General features: G+C 44.9%; 1 protein-coding gene across 1 annotated transcript in view; it reads right to left on the reverse strand.

The window, feature by feature from the left end:
- Positions 1 to 563: 563 nt before the first annotated feature.
- LOC118779031 (retinoic acid receptor gamma-A-like) overlaps positions 564 to 17,589 on the reverse strand; it is a 27,390-nt gene continuing 10,364 nt past the window's right edge. The window contains exons 2-8 of the mRNA XM_036530853.1: positions 9,843 to 9,991; positions 9,429 to 9,570; positions 4,000 to 4,163; positions 3,674 to 3,850; positions 2,627 to 2,831; positions 2,141 to 2,299; positions 564 to 1,487 (exon numbers count right to left, since the gene is read on the reverse strand). Of these exons, the coding sequence (XP_036386746.1) occupies positions 1,171 to 1,487; positions 2,141 to 2,299; positions 2,627 to 2,831; positions 3,674 to 3,850; positions 4,000 to 4,163; positions 9,429 to 9,570; positions 9,843 to 9,991 (1,313 nt within the window). The 3' untranslated portion in view covers positions 564 to 1,170. The remainder of the gene's footprint in view (positions 1,488 to 2,140; positions 2,300 to 2,626; positions 2,832 to 3,673; positions 3,851 to 3,999; positions 4,164 to 9,428; positions 9,571 to 9,842; positions 9,992 to 17,589) is intronic.

The following is a 17,589-nucleotide window of genomic DNA, read 5'->3' on the forward strand; positions in this document are numbered from 1 at the left end:
CATATGGCCACCTTGTTCTACAGCCACCTGCCTTGGCATTTCTTATGCTGTCATTCAAGGTAAGATCTCAATAGTGCTGCAGCTAGAGAAGATGCAGAATCACACCCTGAGATCCTAATATCTGGGCCATTAGAATACCTGGTGAATCCTACTCTAAACCACTGCAAAAATCATTTTGGCAGAACAGCATCATCCAAATTGGCTATATGTTCTGTCACATTACATGTTGCAAGATGATGCAATCTAATATTAGTTCCCTGTTCTCGAACATCCACTCCTTAGGTGGGTTATCAATGCACTGTTGCTGAGCTTGTGATTGTTTTCATGCAGTGATAAGCCACAGTACCTGTATACACAGCTGAGAACAGGAGGTCTGATTCACTCCAGGTCTGTCAGGCATGAATTGTTCAATAGCCTCTGCATGTGAGTTCTGGAAAGCACTTAAAACAAACATGACTCAAGCAAGTATTCACAAAAAAAAGAACATGATATATATATATATATATATATATATATATATATATATATATATATATATATATATATATATATATATATGTGTGTGTGTGTGTATACAGAAATATATAAGGACACATACATATGCCATAAGAAAACCAAAAAATAGAAAAAAGTTAGATAAATGTCAAATAAAATCAATTGTCAAAAGCATAAAGGGCAAATGGTTACCATTTTAAGGTTTCTCATAAATGGAGTTTTTTGCACCCCTTGTGGCTACCTGAAGCATTGCGCCCTCGAGAGAGAGTGAGAGCGCGCTTCAGCTGGAGTCCGTGGCTCAAAGCTGGCGTTCCTCCACTTTGGCATTGCCTGACATTTTTTCAATGCAAACAATGCAGCAAAAAACGAGACAGAAGTGTGTTTTCTATGAAAACAGCAGTCCTTTCTGTTTTTGCTGTCTGACCTTGTAAAGGGCTACAAATTTTTTTGTTTGTGTTTTTCTCATCCCCTCACACACTCTGGTTTTGTGGCCTGGTTCCCACCAGGTGTCTGTAGAGGAGGGGCTCTGCACTCCTTTAACAGTCCAGGGGCTAGAGTAAGTAACACTGAGGGGAAAGGAAGAGGTACTCATTGAATGAGTGGTGCTGAGGGGGCTGCGTTTAGGGGGAGGGGAATGTCCGTAGCATTATTGTAAGTTGTGATTGGCTGCATGAATCACTGCGTCCGCCCTGCGTGGCTTTTCTGGGATGCTCCCAGGCCCTCCCAGGCCTCCCCGTCACTGTCTGCACCCTGCTCCCTCTCCTCCTCACCATCATCGTCCTCGTCGTCCTCGTCGTCCTCAGGGGCGGGCTCCCCGCCACTCTCAGCAGCCCCACCCTCCTCCGCAACCTCCCGTTGGACAGCAGGGAGTGGTGGCGCTCTCTCCGTGGGCTCAGGTTCCTCGAAGACCTCAGGGTTCTCCAGCATCTCGCGGATGAGAGGTGGCATGGGGCCGGGGATCTCCATCTTCAGGGTGATGGCTCTCTCTGCTCCTGTGGGCACGCAGAGAAGACACTACTCAGCGCAAAGACTGTGCGCTATGCACTGATACACACTGCTTCACACTACACACTGATAAACACTGTTACACACTACACACTAATACACACTGCTGCACACTACACTACTACATTCTGCTGCACACTATGCACTACTATACATAGTGACACACCACACACTAATACACGCAGCTACACAATACACAGTAATACATACAGCGACACCCTTCACACTAATACAAATTGAAAAAAAACATGGCAAGCTACAAATGCAGAAAGTTCAGACAAGGAACAAACCAAATTAAGGAAGCGGGGGAGGACAGATAGGGAAGGTTAAGACACAATCTCAGATCAGGAATGTTTATTTGACACTACACTCAATGTGCACATTGCACTCTGTAAACTACTGCACTCCTGCTACACAATAATTTAGATTACTGAACACTGCACTCTACACATTACTCCACAGTAATACAGGCTACTGCACTCTGTGAAACAGTAATGCTGACTACTGCACACTGCATTCACATTATGATGCAGTCTGCATATAACACATTACAATCCTGCCGAGCGTGCACACTCCAACCCCATCCCTCCCCCTGGCCTTCAGTATGCAGAGCTGGTGAAGCAGGCCTGCTCATACCCACCCTTAGTGCTGATGCCCCGTAGATCTGTAACTTTCATCAGCATGCGGGGAAACATGTGCGGCTTGTTGGGGCGCCGGCGGCGGGCATATATCTTAAGTGCCTCCAGCAGTGGCTCCTGCAGTCGATCTACACGCTGTGGCTCCTCCAGGTCCATGCGGTCTGTGGAAGCGGTCAGTCACAAGCATTAAATTCAGAAACCATCCAATCACATGCAGCCACTAAAATGGGCAGCCAATCAAACAACGTCATAGGACACAATGCCCAGTCATGTGCAGGGGCAGGGTATGAACCACTATATCCAGCTTTCAGCAAAGCACACATCCAATAAAGTGCATTCCTGTGAAGACACATCCAATCACACACAGTCAAGGAAATAAACAGCCTTTCATACAGCACACAACAAGGAGAATGCACATACAATCATATCTGAAATCAAGCAGTCTAGGATAACTGTGTTACTTTAGATACACAGGCAGGCTGCAGTACCTCCACAGATGAGGCAAATGGCACTGAGGAGCCCGGTCTCTGTGTCGTCCATCTCCAGGGGCAGCAGCTGGCCGGCAAAGGCGAACACCAGGTCAGTGAGTGGTCCAAACCCGGCATTATGCATCTGTGTGCGGTTCAGAGTCAGCCCATCTGAGAAGGTCATGGTGTCCTGCTCCGGGGTGTAGCGAGTGCAGATCCGCAGCATCTGGGGGAGGGAGGGAGCAGCACAGGGGAGTGAGCTACAGCAGCACCAATACAGTCAAAGGCTGTCAACACACTGCAAACCACACAGACATGCCACTTCGTTTCCTATGATAGAGAGAGAGAGAGAGGGAGAGAGAGAGAGAGAAAGGGAGAAAGAGATCAAAGTCATCAGGAAGAGGAGTTATGTAAAGGTGTGGACTAATGTTATCAGGGAGAGGACACAGTTATGTAAGGATTGTATAGATCTAGATCTATACAGCAGTGTTTCCCAAGCCTGATCTTGGGAGTTTATTTTTATTTCAGCTCTCAGATAATTAGTTTTAATACAGCTGTTTAACACATGAGCACCTGTCTGTATGACTAATAGGACCCAAATTAGCAAAACAGACAGATATTCAGCTTTATTGATTAAGAGTAATTAGTTGTATTTAATTTTTTAAATACAACTATTTATTTACATGTGCCCGCACAGGGCAGATATTAATAGAAAATTGTTTGCATGAACACACCACTACATGAATTTTCCTTCTTTTTATAGCAGATAATTTGTACAGAGGTCAAATGAGGATCAATATTCAATATAACAGCTCTTTGAAAATGAGAGGACAGTTAAAACCAACACATTCAGTGGGTCCCCAGCTGAAGCTGTGCAGCACTGCTGAAACTATGAGGGATACGAAAAGAAATATGTCTGTAATGCCAAACATCTCCATTGGGTGTCAGTGTTGCCTCATCAGAAGCACCAGCAGTGGCTCACTAATAAAGGAGGAGTGGCTGAAGGTAGACAAAGTTTCCCTAGGCAAGAGGAGGGGGCATAAAGAAGATAAGAAAAGAAAAAGATACCAGAATGTCCAGACAGGCAGACTTGAGGAGGGTGATCTGGTCGGCGATGGTGAGCGAGGTGAAGCCAGGGAGTCGCTTGGCAAACTCGACAATCTTGATGATGCACTTGGTGGAGAGCTCACTGAACTTGTCCCACAGGCCCAGATCAAGCTGCACCCTGTGATCTGCACTGGAGTTCTAACAAGGAGCATTGAAACAGAGAGCAATGAGATCTGGTGTGGTTCTCTATTTGGGTCTCACCATGGAGTACTTGATGTGTGAGTTGAGTATATGTGGTACTCACACTGATATACTTGGTGTGTGAGGTGTGCGCATGTGGTACTTACAGTGGTGTACTTGCCCAACTGGCAAAGAGAGGGGCAGGTCTCCTGGTGAGCTTTGCTCACTTTGTTGACCAGCTCCTCCAGCTCACTGCTCAGCTCGTAGCTCTCTGGAAGAACTGTTTCCTCTTTCACCTCCTTCTTCTTCTTATTGCGGTCATTGCGCACCGCTGAGGGGGAGAGAAAGGAAGACTGGTTAATACTAATGTGCCAGAGACAGAGAGGAACAGGAAGAGGAGTCAATATTAATGTGCCATGGAGAGGAAGGTTTTGGGGCAGTCATCACTCCCCCTATATACACACACTTGGTCCCCTTGCTTTCCCCTGGCACTACGATAAAAAAGATAATGATAATTGATAAAAAAGCTTTCCCACATATGAAGTTTCACCACAGTAGCCACACAGTTTCACCACATGCCACCCAATACCCCCCTTCCGATTTCCTCTCTCACCTCTCCCCTGTTCCTTCTGTCGGCCAGTTGTGTGAGGCACTGTGGGGAACCCCCCCCACACACACACACACACACACACACACCCCCCCTTCCCAGAGAAGCCCCGCCCCCTTTCCTTCCTGCCAGGATATCCACTTATAGCAGAGGGATGGGACGATCCCCATGGCTGTCCCTTCCAGAGCTCACATCCCGCACGAACACACATGCTGCCCCCCCCCACCCCCCCGGGATCCGTCTCCTAGTGGGCTGCCACAGTGACCAGGCACAGAGCTCACCCTGCAACACTTGACAGACATGCCAACTCCAGCTTTCCACCCCTCCCCCCCAAAAAATCATGCCCCTTTCATAATTCTCCCCCATTGTAGCAAGTAAACAGCTTTTATCATCACTCCCCCCTTTTGTGAGCACTGTGATCACGGGTGCATGCTTGCAGGCTTCCGTGTGTGTATGACTGTGAAACCCAGATCCTGTTGTGTAACCGTTCACAGTATTTCAGCTTGCCAGGCGAGCCTCTCACAATCATTCAGCTTCTGAAAACAAAAAATGAAAAAAAAAAAAGCGGCCAAGCCCCAGAGGAGTGCCTGGGGTGACACTGCAGAGGGACATGGCAGCACTGGTGTTCCCAGTCGCCCCCCCATACTAAAACCCCACACCCCTCCGACCGCAAACTCTTCCATGGAAGAGGAAATAAGCTCTGACCAATGTGTGCAGTGTCAGCGTGTGGGAATGGCATCTCACAGCAATACAGGAAACAGCCTGCCAGCACTTATGAAACACACACTTTTTTTGTCTGATACTGTGCGATCATTCAAAATCTAGCTCCCTCCCCCCTCCCACCTCCCACCTCCCCCCTCCCCCACCCAAGTCTGAGGAGGCAGAACTGATGACTGAAGGCACCATGGCTTCGGATGTGGTGGTGATGGGCCGGGGGGGGGGGGGGGGTTGTTTGGAGCACTATGCTCAGACGCAAGGAAAAGAGCTACCTGGGTTGACAGCAAGACTGAAAGGGAAAGTAGAGTTTCCATTTATGTCCTCTTGTTCTACAGATCTGAACTCACCCTAAAAAAATCTATTATAGGTAACCTTATTGAGTCCTTTTATTAATTTAAAAACCTCAATTAAATCACCCCTAAGCCTCCTCTCGCTAAGTCTTAATAGGTTAAGTAACTTGAGTCTTTCCTCGTAGCTTTTATATTTCATGCCAGGAACTAATTTAGTTGCCCTTCTTTGAACTTCTTCAAGAACTTCAATATCTTTTTTATAGTGCGGTGCTCAGAACTGCACACAATATTCCAAGTGAGGTCTGACTAAGGCATTGTATAAATTCAATATAACCTCCTCAGCAGTGGCGGCCGCTGAGCTGGAAACAGGGGAAGCTGAAACATTACCTTTAAATCTATCATTACTTTGAACCTGTTCCCCTCTTATCTTCCTTGATTAACAATAAAACAAATAATTCATAGAATAATTGACACCAATCGCGTAAATGGAGTAAATTAGTATGCTCGCGAAACAGTGCAGATTGTCTGTAGTTTGTGTGCTTGGGAAAGCTACAACGTGAGATTGTTTAATTAACAAGGATGGCATTTATCGATTTAAATTACGTTAAATGCTCTTGTGAGGTCTGTGTTCTAAACGTTATTGTTCATTACAGCCAACCTAACCTAAAAGTTTATTCTCAGTAATTTAAATCGATCTAACTAAATTTAGCTCTGTTTTGTAATTTGAATTTTGTAACAAAAGAAAGCTATAAACTTTGGGATTACTTGCCACGTAATTGTTCAAATTGCCATCCTTGTTAATTAAACGATCTCATGCTGTAGCTTTCGCAATAGCGCACAAACTACAGACAATCTGCGCTGTTTCACGAGCATAATCATTTACTCTACTTACGCATTGCTGTCAGTTATTGTGTGAATTATGTTTTATTGTTAATCAAGGAGGATAAAGGGGGACAGGTTGAAAGTAATGATAGATTTAAAGGTGAGGTTTCAGCTTCCCCTGTTTCCAGCTCAACGGCCGCCACTGCTCCTTAGATTTATATTCAACACTTTTGGCTATATGTCCCAGCATCCTGTTGGCCTTTTTTACTGCTACAGCACACTGCCTAGATCCTGTTAAGCTTGGGTCAACTGTTACTCCCAAGTCTTTTTCAAATTGAGCACATTATAGTTTTTTTCCACCCATTAAGTAGTCTTGTCTAACGTTCTTATTTCCCCACATGCAAGACTTTATATTTATCTAAATTGAATGCCATCTGCCAGGTATCTGCCCACTTTTGGATGCTGTTTAGGTCTTCCTGTATTACCTTAGTTGATTCTATACTGTTGGCTAGACCCCCTAGTTTTGTATCATCTGCAAATTTTACTATTTTACTACTAACCTCTGCATCAAGATCATTTATGTATATAAGGAATAGCAAAGGCCCCAACACTGATCCCTGCGGGACTCCACTTTGTACAGGACCCTGCTCTGATACTATTCCTCCCACAGTTACAGTCTGCTTTCTATTAGACAACCAACTTAGAACCCACTCAGTGATAGCTCCTGTAATTCCTGCAGATTTCATTTTCAATATGAGTCTCTCGTGCGGAACTTTGTCAAATGCCTTTTGAAAGTCCAAATAGATAATATCATAAGCTTGGTTTGAGTCCAAACATGCTGTAGCTTCCTCAAAGAAGTCCAGGAGGTTTGTTAAGCACAACTTCCCTCTGCAAAAACCATGTTGGCTATCATTTAAGACACCAATTTGTTCCAGGAATAATTCCAAATTATCCCTAATGATGGATTCCAGTATTGCGTGCGATACAAGTTAAGATGACAGGCCTATAATTTCCTGGATCAGTCCAGTCTCCTTTCTTGTAGATAGGTACTACACTGCCATGTTTCCAGTCATCTGGCATTTCTCCAGTTTTGAGGGATTGCTTAGAAATAACAGTCAGAGGCTTGTAAACCACCTCTGCTAGTTCTCTGAGAACTCTTGGATATATCCCATCAGGGCCTGCTGCCTTATTTGTTTTAAGTTTTTGAAGTTTATCTAGTACTTCTGCATCATTTAAATCAATTTCCTCCATAAGTCTCTGAGAACTGACTGCACCTGAAGGCATATGCGAAAACACTTCACTAGTGAAACTCTCCACAAAGTAACTGTTTAGTGTATCAGCAATAGCTTTGTTATCATAAACCATAACTCCATCCTTATTTTTTATACCTCTTATTTCATCCTTAACTATCTGTTTTTGATTGTAATATTGAAAAAAGCATTTAGAGTTGCTCTTAGCAACTAGTACAATCTGTCTTTCAAAACGCCTTTTAGCTTCCCTTATTTTTTCTTAACTTGAGCTTGCATATTACTGTATTCAATCTTATTACTATCTGAGCTCTCCAACTTGTATTTTGTAAATAATTTCCTTTTTGTTTCAGACTGTCCCGTAACGACTTATTCATCCACTGTGGATGCTTCTTTTTCAGCTTCCCTTTTCTCACTTGCGGAATGAATTTACGCTGTACATCCAGAATAATCGTTTTAAATATTCACCACATTTCTTTCACAGTTTTAACATCTAGAAGAGGTACCCAGTTTATATTCCTTGTATAATCACACATCTTAATAAAGTCAGCTCATCTAAAGTTGAATACTCTAGCACTGGAGAATGCAGACTTAACTTGCCAAAAAACTTCAAATGTAATTGAACTATGGTCACTTGTACCGAGTGGTTCCCCTACCTCAGTACTGCCGATTCTATCAGGATTATTACACAGATCCAGATCTAGAATTGTGTTCTCTCTCGTGGGTTGAGTAACAGACTGTATCAAAAAACAGTCATTTACAACATCCAAAAACTCCTCCTCACATTTACCTTGACCTGACACAGCTTCCCAATTAATTGAAGGGTAATTGAAGTCCCCCATTACTATTGTCTCATCCTCCTGACATGCTAGTTTAATGTTATCAAAGAGCACACTATTGACACTGCTGTCTGAGGCTGGTGGCCTATAGCATACTCCAACATTCAGACCTTTTTCATTTTCCCCCAATATTTTAATCCATATGTCTTCACTAACACCAACGGGCTCCATTCCTGGAATTCCTGAATATTAAGATTATCCTTTACAGTTACACCTCCTCCTCTTCTATTGATTCTCCTTTCTTAGCAGCTTGTATCCCTCTAGGTTGTAGAGGGTGTACTCATCCCCATCCCCTGCACCAAGCCACATCTCTGTAATCCCAACAACATCCTAATTATTATTACTCATAATGGTTTCTAGATCCAAAATTTTATTTTTTATGCTTCTAGCATTTAAACACAGGAATTTCAGGGTACCACATGTGCATTTCTTGCCCTTCACCCCCGCCCCCAGCTGCTCAGAACCACCTCTATTACAGTGCTGCTCTGACTGATTTTCAAGCATCGTTTCCTCACTACTAATAAAATATTTAGCCATGGTATGTTCTATTCCGGCAGTCTGTCTATCCCTACCCATCTCACTGTATAAAGTCCCTGCCCCCCCAGACCCTAGTTTAAATAACCCTCTGCTACCCTAAGCATACGCTGGCCCAGTGCAGCTGTACCCCTCTTTCCTACACCAGGTTTGTAGCCACGTGTTAAACCTCCATATAAAGGCTTGCTCCCCTTTGCTTGCACGTGGTACTGGTAGAATTCCAGAGAAGACTACTGTGGAGGTTCTGCTCCTAATCTTCCCCGCTAGCCACTGAATCCTCCCCCACTCTGGCCAGGAGCTTGTCTGCACTCTCCAGGAGGTCTCCAACCTGGGCACCAGGCAGGCAACAGACCATGCGAGACTCCTTGTCGCGTGAACACACTATGCTATCTACCCCTGTAATGATTGAGTCCCCCCACTATCACCCACTCCCTTTTCTTGGAGGATGAGGCTGCCTGGGTGACACACTGTGAGTCCCCACTCTAGCCCTGTGCCACCCCCACTCTAACCTTTGCCCCTTGCTTTGCCCCCAGTCCTCACCTTCCTTGGACATGCCGACCTCAAAGCACTTCTGCAGCCGGCAGTACTGGCAGCGGTTGCGGGTCACCTTGTTGATTTGGCAGCTCTTGTCGCGGTGACAGGTGTACACCATGTTCTTCTGGATGCTGCGCCGGAAGAAGCCCTGCAGACCAGTGACCCAAAATGCTAATCCAGACATCCCTCCGACAGCCAATCACATGCAATGATTCCAGCATGGAGCTAACCATTATCGATGGGGCAGCTTGCTACAGCAGCACAGGCACATGTTAGGTTACGACACCAGCGGCCTGCGCAGGAGGGGATGCAGGGTGGGGCATTGATCACAGCGTGAGGCTAATGACTATCGATGGAACCACTCGTCCCACATGCTACATGTCAATAATGTGGAGATGTAGGGAGCTGGGAGGAGAGTACCTTGCATCCCTCACAGGAGCTGACACCATAGTGGTACCCCGAGGATTTGTCCTGGCACACGAAGCAGGGCTTGTAGATGCGCGGTGGAGGGGGCGGAGAGGGTGAGCTGGGCACCATTTCCTCTGAGCTGGTGCTCTGAGTCTCCACCGCTGTAGAGACATAGAGAGGGGAGATGGAGGGAGAGAAAGAGAGGGAGGGAAAGGGAGAGGGAGAGTAAGAGAGGGAGAGAAGGAGGGAAAGGGATAGGGAGAGGGTGAGAGAGGGAGAGAGGGAGAGAGGGAAAGGGGAGAAAGGGAGAGTGAGGGGGAGAGGGGGAGTAGGAGAGGGGAAGACATAGAGAGTGAGAGAGAGCAGATGAGGGAGGGGGAAATAGAGAGAGAAAGAGGGAGGAAAACAGCAAAAGAGAGCAAGAGACATCTGTTAATTATTTGTTCACATTTGAAGTTGCACAATGCAATTCATAAAATGTACACTGTAATTTATGCCAACAAAGACTTTCCATTTTAAAAATAAATCCAAATGACCTGAATGTGAGTGAGACTGTAACACTGCTTCACCATGGGCATCAGAGTAAAGATTCAAGCATGTAAGCTGCTTGAGCAAAGGAGGAGTATCAACACAGTGAATACAAACCCATACAAACATACCCCACACATCACATTTATAAATCATACATTTATTTACAGAACAGAACAGAGGTGAACTGGCAAAAAGAGTGAGTTGCAAAGGTTTGCAGGGGAGTAGTCCTAGAATTGCCTCAGTAAATATCCAACTGTATAAAGGGGTGAAACTGTAACTTGTATAAGTTGCTCTGGATAACAGCATCTGCTAAGTGACAATAATGTAATATGTAATGGAAGCACAGCGCAATGCTGAATGCCAAGACCAAGCACTGTGCTACACTTGGTGGAAATCAACAGGTGGTGGCTGACGGACAGAGGTTCCTCATTATGCCGAATCTGTTTGCTCTCCCCCAGGAGTAAATAGTTTGGGAGCTCAAGAGAGGGTGAGAACACTGATGGACAGAGGGGTAAGACAGACGAAGAGGACAAACAGTCAGCTGATCGCTGATAAGATAGACTGGCTCCTGATGGAGTCTCAGCCAGCTGCCTGGTTTCCTCATTCCATATCTGGACTACCTGACTGTAGGTGATTGTTTCCTTGCTCCACTCTTTATTGAAGCACATTCCTGTCATACTCAAACAAATGCAGTGGGACACTCATGAAAGACAGCAGTCGCCCTGATGCTGTGGGTCTGTCAGTCAAGTGTCGTGTAGCTTGTCACCCTTTTCTGCGATGAAAGAAAGGCCAATCTATGAAGACTGGCCTCTCTGACACACACATGCTTGCAGGCACACAGAAACACATGCATGGGGGCACAGGTAACACAGGCAGCAGTATGGCATAGTGGAAAGTGTAGCAGAGCTCATAACCAAAAGGCCACTGGTTCAATTCTCTGCTGAGACACTGTTGTTGTCAGGGTTCGGTGAATTACGGGGGGGATCGGCAGGGTCTGACCCCCTTAATTAAGACTTGGACTCCCACAAGAGAGGTAAAAAGAGGGGGGGGCGGTTTGAAATATTTTTATATCCTCCTTACCTGTAATTGTAAATATTACAAAGTATGGTCCACTTTCGGGGTGTCTGAAATCGTATTAGAAGATTCTTTCAGGCATGAATATGGGAAAAATATAGTAATATTTACAATTACAGGTAAGAGGGATACATAAATGTTTCGACCCCCCCGAACAGTTGTTTTTGGGGGGGTCCAAGTCTTAATTAGGGGGGTCATCCCCCCCATAATTCGAACCCTGGTTGTTGTACCCTTGGGTGAGGTACTTAACAATTGCCTCAGTAAATACCTAGCCGTATACATGGATAAAATGGTAACCTATAAATCACTCTGGATAAGAGCATCTGCTAAATAACAACAAGAATGTAATAATGTAATGCGAGCACCCACCCACACTAACATGCAAATACGCAGGCACCATACACACACATGCACACACTCATGTACAACCAGCTGGAAACACACAACTGTTGACAGATATGCCACAGCGAACACATAAGGCTGCATCAACCCGGTCGTATGAAGCTACACTCTCACACATACATGGAGACCCCCCCATCCCCCGGTTTCCCTATCTTGTTTCCTGGCCCTAAATTCCTCAGCACAGCCCTGCCAGGGTTTAATAGAGATCCAGGCTCATAAGCTAGCCTATAAAGGCCACTCCATGGCTGGGACAGGGGCCCCCGCCCAACTGATGGATCTTTACAGGGACACAGTCACATTGAGCAGCCAATTACACTGCCAGCTGTAGCCTTAGCTCCCAGATTACAAAAGCACAAGCACACACAAGAAAAAACAATCATGAATAAAAAACTGGGGGGGGAGGGCTCTTTTACTACCTCACAACCCCCTGCCACCTTCAATGGATGCCAGTTGAACACAACTGCACCCCCCCCTCCCCCCCAACCCCTCAACCCCCACCTACACACCTCCCACACAAGAGCCCCCACCAAAAACGGTCTGGCATTTTAACAAGAGCAGGGAAACTTCAAAAAGGAGAAAGAGAGGATATAAAAGAGGCATCTAGTAAAAATAGAGAAACAGAGGGAGAGAGGGACAAATGGAAAGAAAAGAGGATAAAGATCCTCATCTGGACAGGAATGCCATTAGAACGTCTCACACTTTTCCCCCGTCCACAGAGAAACAATACAAATGATAATGACATGTACTATTGCTATACTATACTATACTATACTATGGTATGCTGTGTTATAGTATGCTATACCATGCTATGATACAGCATGCCATTCTATGTCATGCTATAGCATATACCATACTACACACATACTACGTATGTACATTATACACATGTTACACAATACTAACAATATTGGAATGATGGCACTTCCTTTTAAGTAGGCATACTTTTAAGTAGACTTTTCTTGAGATTTCCCACAGACTGTCCATGACTCCTCACCTCCAGCTGCTCAGAGTTTCATAGCTTTTCCAAATTATGTGCAGAAAACAGAATCACCCGTAACAAAGGTGAGCCATTCATTCTCCAGAACTCATCTGATGTTTAAGTATGGGAAAATAGGTGCAGATTGCAGTACTAGGCCAGATTTGCATGCCTGACAGATGCTCGTTCAGCAGATTCGAATCATAACATAACGTGAGCCCTGCTCTCTGGCTGTGATGCAATAGTCATGAATTGGGATCGGGAAAGGCTCACCGAAAAACCACCAAAAAGGAGCAATTGCATCCAGTACCAGGACGGCTTCACTGACTTTCAGCGTCTGAGCAGCCAGGCCACTGGGGAAGAGAGGTGACGATCGGCAAGAGGGGAGGGATGAAGAAGAGCCACCGAGAAAATGGGGACAGTGCATCCACATTCATCAGGATCTGTCCAAGACTCAAACTAGTGCTTGCGTGAAAACACTGCTCCTTTGGCTGAGTACACTTCACTTACACAGCCTGTCCAAACATCCATCTGCACCTCCAAAGAACTCCCTAATGAGGTCTGTAATTGAATATTGCCCCTCATCCATTACCCCATTCTGTGGCTCCAACTCTCAACTCCTCACTGTTTGGAAAATAAAGCCCCCTGAAACCTGAGGCCTTCCTTATCAGCTGAAGCATGGGACTTCATTTGAATGACAATCCCCATCCCTAGAGCTGAAACAGGGGGAGTGGGTGGTGGTGTTGAGTGTAAGCCTGGGGTAAAGAGAAGCTTTACAAGGCTGGATTTATCAGTAGCCACTGCTCATTTCTCTGTGTCGGTGAGTATCGTTTTAACCCCTAATTTCCTCTGTCAATAGCCTTTGCACACAAGTGGCATGGTTACCTTGGCCTCTTCTAATCCCTGCCATCACACACAGGGAAGCCACTTTCCCTCACTGCCTGAGCCTCACGCCCCTGGTGCTGGGGCCAGAGTCTGCATTTGCCTGGATTCCCTCATATAGAAGAGCTGTTTCTATCATGCGAATGGTGTGAAACCGGAAGAATACAAACATCGTACTCTTTTCTGCGTGCCTGTATATTGCTTTCCACTCTTTCGTTGACATTGTGGATACGTCCAAATACATGCTATTTTGAGTCCAATGATTGTTAAAGAGATAGTTAGCTATAGCTATACTGCCAAAACTTGTCTCTTACGATGATTAATAATGTTGGTTAGTAGTTTATTATCTAGTTAGTAGAGAGCTAAGCTGTAGTTAAATAATAATGATAGGTATAGTGAGATAGGTGAACTGGTGACCTAACATTACATAGCGAACAACAAAAACTTACCTTTCTGTTATAATAAATGTGTAATTAGTAATAAATTATGTGTACCGGTAGCACCATTTGGATGGCTATGTGTGATTTTTTTTATAGGCTACCCAAAAGTAGGCCTACAATAGCTATATTTGCCTTCTCCTCCTCCGTGCCACATTGTGTACCACCGAAAGGTAAGACATTGAAAAGAAAAAACTTGAAAATACTTCAACTCATGAATACTTTTCGTGAACTCGTCAATACTTTTCACTCGTGAGAACGCAAGTGGCGTCTAACTGGAAAATACCACAGGGAAATCTGGATGTTTCTAAACTCGTAATGATTTCACACGACAATGTAACATACTACAAATGTAATCATTAATGGTCACACACTGGGTACTACACTGAAAAATACCATGCAGTATACAGTATATACTTGTGTAGTATGCAGTACACACTATGCAGTAGGCGGTTTCGAATACAGATCTGCGATTTCTGCAGCGTACATTTTGCGTCATGACCTGCCTCCTGCACGCTCTACCCAGCCACCACCCCTCGCCTAAACCAAACAGAGTATTTCCAGTAGGTGAGAACGCGTCTGACAAGGACAATCTCCTGTTGTGTGCTACATGTGTGAAAGGGCAACTCTGGACAATGTGCGGACCTGTTTCTCCCGACATTGTCCGAAGTTCATATGTGAAAGCGGCTAAATGTTCTAAATATACTGTTTCCAAAGATCATTCACGAAATATCTTCACTAGGTTACCTCACAGTCATAATTCACCTTGTCTATCTAGAAAATGTTGCTGTGTTTTGTAATTCAGTTTTCCAGAGAAATCAGTCAGATATTTTGAGTATAGTAGAACATTGGCAGACATTTAGAAATGTCTGGGGTGTCACACCCAGCAGCTTCCCTGGAAGTGTTTTTCTTTGTCCATAAAGTAGAAGTGCTGAGGGAGGCTTGCGGTCTGTGATGTGCGGCCTGTGCTGTGGGTCTGTCTGAAATTTATGCGCTCCTTGTTCTTTAAGGATGGCTGTGTCGCAACAGCGTGTGACACACAGCAATTTCCTCAGAATGGGGCTCAGTTTTCATCCATGCACTGTTGGCGGGGGTGTGGCTGTCCCCTCAGACAAACTCTCCCCTTAGAGGGGAGGTTTGGAGTCCCCGCCTATGGTGCACTCTACCTGGCAGGGCTTCTCTCTTCTCCCCACAGTGTGTGACAGTGTCAGACAATTTTTTGTCTGCATGTTAGTGTAACGGGTGGTATCTTACTGCGTTATTAGATGTTACATGGGTCGGTGAGCGAGCGAATTTCGAACCGAGGTTCTCACTGCTCGCTGCCAACCACTTAAAGCCGGCGTAGTTGCCAGTTGAGCTAAAGGCAAATTGCCCTTAGCCTGTCAGCAACAACGCTACTTAACCAGGTCTCGAAGGAGTGATGTAGCCTCTGCAACCACTCGGCTACCTGCTACCCACTACCTTTACGCAGGACTCACACGAGCTAATCACTTCAGCTCTGCTACATTAGCATGTTTGTTGTGTGTGTGTGTGTGTGTGTGTGGATTCAGCCCTCCCAATTTTGCAACTCCACAATGTGCAGAAAGCAGTGTCTTTGCTCAGGCTAAGAAAGCAAACTTCTGATGACATTGCTGTGACATCACAGCTGGGATCTTGTCCTGGGTGGATCCTTGCTTGGAGCAAAAATTGCTTGTAACCCTGTGCTCACACCGGCAGTCACGACGAGCGACAAAGCGGCCGGAAGTCATTCATTTCCAATGGTCGCTGGGCGACGCTGAGCGACATGGCAAATCTCATCGCCTGGCGATGCGATCGACGCGACGCAAAGTTCAACTTTATGCAAATGAGCAGCAACAGAGTTGAGCGATGTCCAATCAGAGGGCAGATGTGTTCCTCTTATATTCTTTCACTGTGAAAAGTTTTCTTAATCTTTAGTTCCTATATTAGCATTTTAGTTCCCATAGCGGCGATTGCGAATGCTACTTTGCAGTCCATGGTGAAATGGTAGTGCTTGAAGCAAGATCACACTCTTACAAATAAATTCCCTCCAAAACATATTTTTCAGCGGGAATGCACCTGATTTGTGGCTTCACGCATATATTCGGCAATATATTAATAGGCCTGCCTTTAAGAAAATACGAACATACAACTCCACGATGAATATACCAAAGACGATGTAAATATAACATATAAATAAATATAAAATTTAATATATATTTAAAATATTTATTAGTATATATATTTTTTTAGAAAATTGATGCATCTCCTGGGCTCCATTTGTAGCCCACTTCCTGAAAACTACGTTAGTAACACCCACAAGCTGGCTGCAGCTAGTGACAGCGAAACAGCGACTTGGCGATACATAGCGCTGCCGGTGTGAACGCAGGGTAAGTGCTGATCTAAGACCAGATTCCCCAACCACAATTATTTCAATCCAATCACACTTCTGACCTTAACTATTAGAGAGTAATCAGCAAAATCTTTGCTAAATATGAACTTATGGGCAATTGCCAGGAGCTGCATCCCCCAAGCAAGTACCAGATGTGTCCTAAATGTATAAGTTGACAGTTGTGGACACCCCTCTCTCACATGTAAAATCATATATTTTTCTGCTTTAACTCAGAATAACTGTTTAAAGTGTCTGTGTTACTGTGCGCACATGAAAGCTGGTGGTCATACCATTGCAAGCAAAGCAAGCTTGTGGTTGTTACAGTGTACAGAATGGCATGTTTTTAGGAGCTACAGACACAGAAGGAGAAAGCTGATTTTCTATTTACAATGTATAGGAAAAGTGCAACGACCATAGCAACAGTAACTATTTACTTCTGGGCAAGCCGACTTCTTCTTCTCCCCATGAGTAATTTGAGAACTCAGAGACAAGTTATTTCCCAAGATGCATGGCAGGGAAAAGGAATAAATGCAGTGCCAAAGGAAAGGCCACTGAAACACGTTGGAGAAATAAAGGTCAAGTGAATATGGCGCAGAGCATTGCATCATATTTTAATAGTTCAATTTTCAGCTTTCGCCTCGACCTATGATAAAGAGCTGACACACTATTCCTGCCATCTAATGCCTTGAGAACGGTGCCATTACCTGTGTGCGTGAAAGGCTTTTTGTTTGTGTTAGCTTTTATGGTTTTTGGCAAAACAGGAGAGTTTTGTCATTTGTGTTGACTTTTTATGAAACTGTGAGGACATGTTTTTCAGTGGCTGAGGCAAACTAGCATACCTTTCTGTTGTCAGGAAAAACAAACACAGCAAATGAGCCAGTTTGTACTTTTTCTCCTCTTTTTCTCACAGCGTTGTGCAGCGCACTTCAGGCAAACCCCAATTGGTTGAGCTACTGATGCGATGCCTCCTGATGCATTTCCTGCACCCGTTTCATAACAGCAGGGGCGGGGCACTTCCCTTCCTGCCTGCTGCCCACCTTTTCCTGCCACTCACCACTCTGCCCCGGG

This window comes from Megalops cyprinoides, chromosome 6, assembly GCF_013368585.1.
Source record: "Megalops cyprinoides isolate fMegCyp1 chromosome 6, fMegCyp1.pri, whole genome shotgun sequence".
In the NCBI taxonomy this organism is placed as follows: domain Eukaryota; kingdom Metazoa; phylum Chordata; class Actinopteri; order Elopiformes; family Megalopidae; genus Megalops; species Megalops cyprinoides.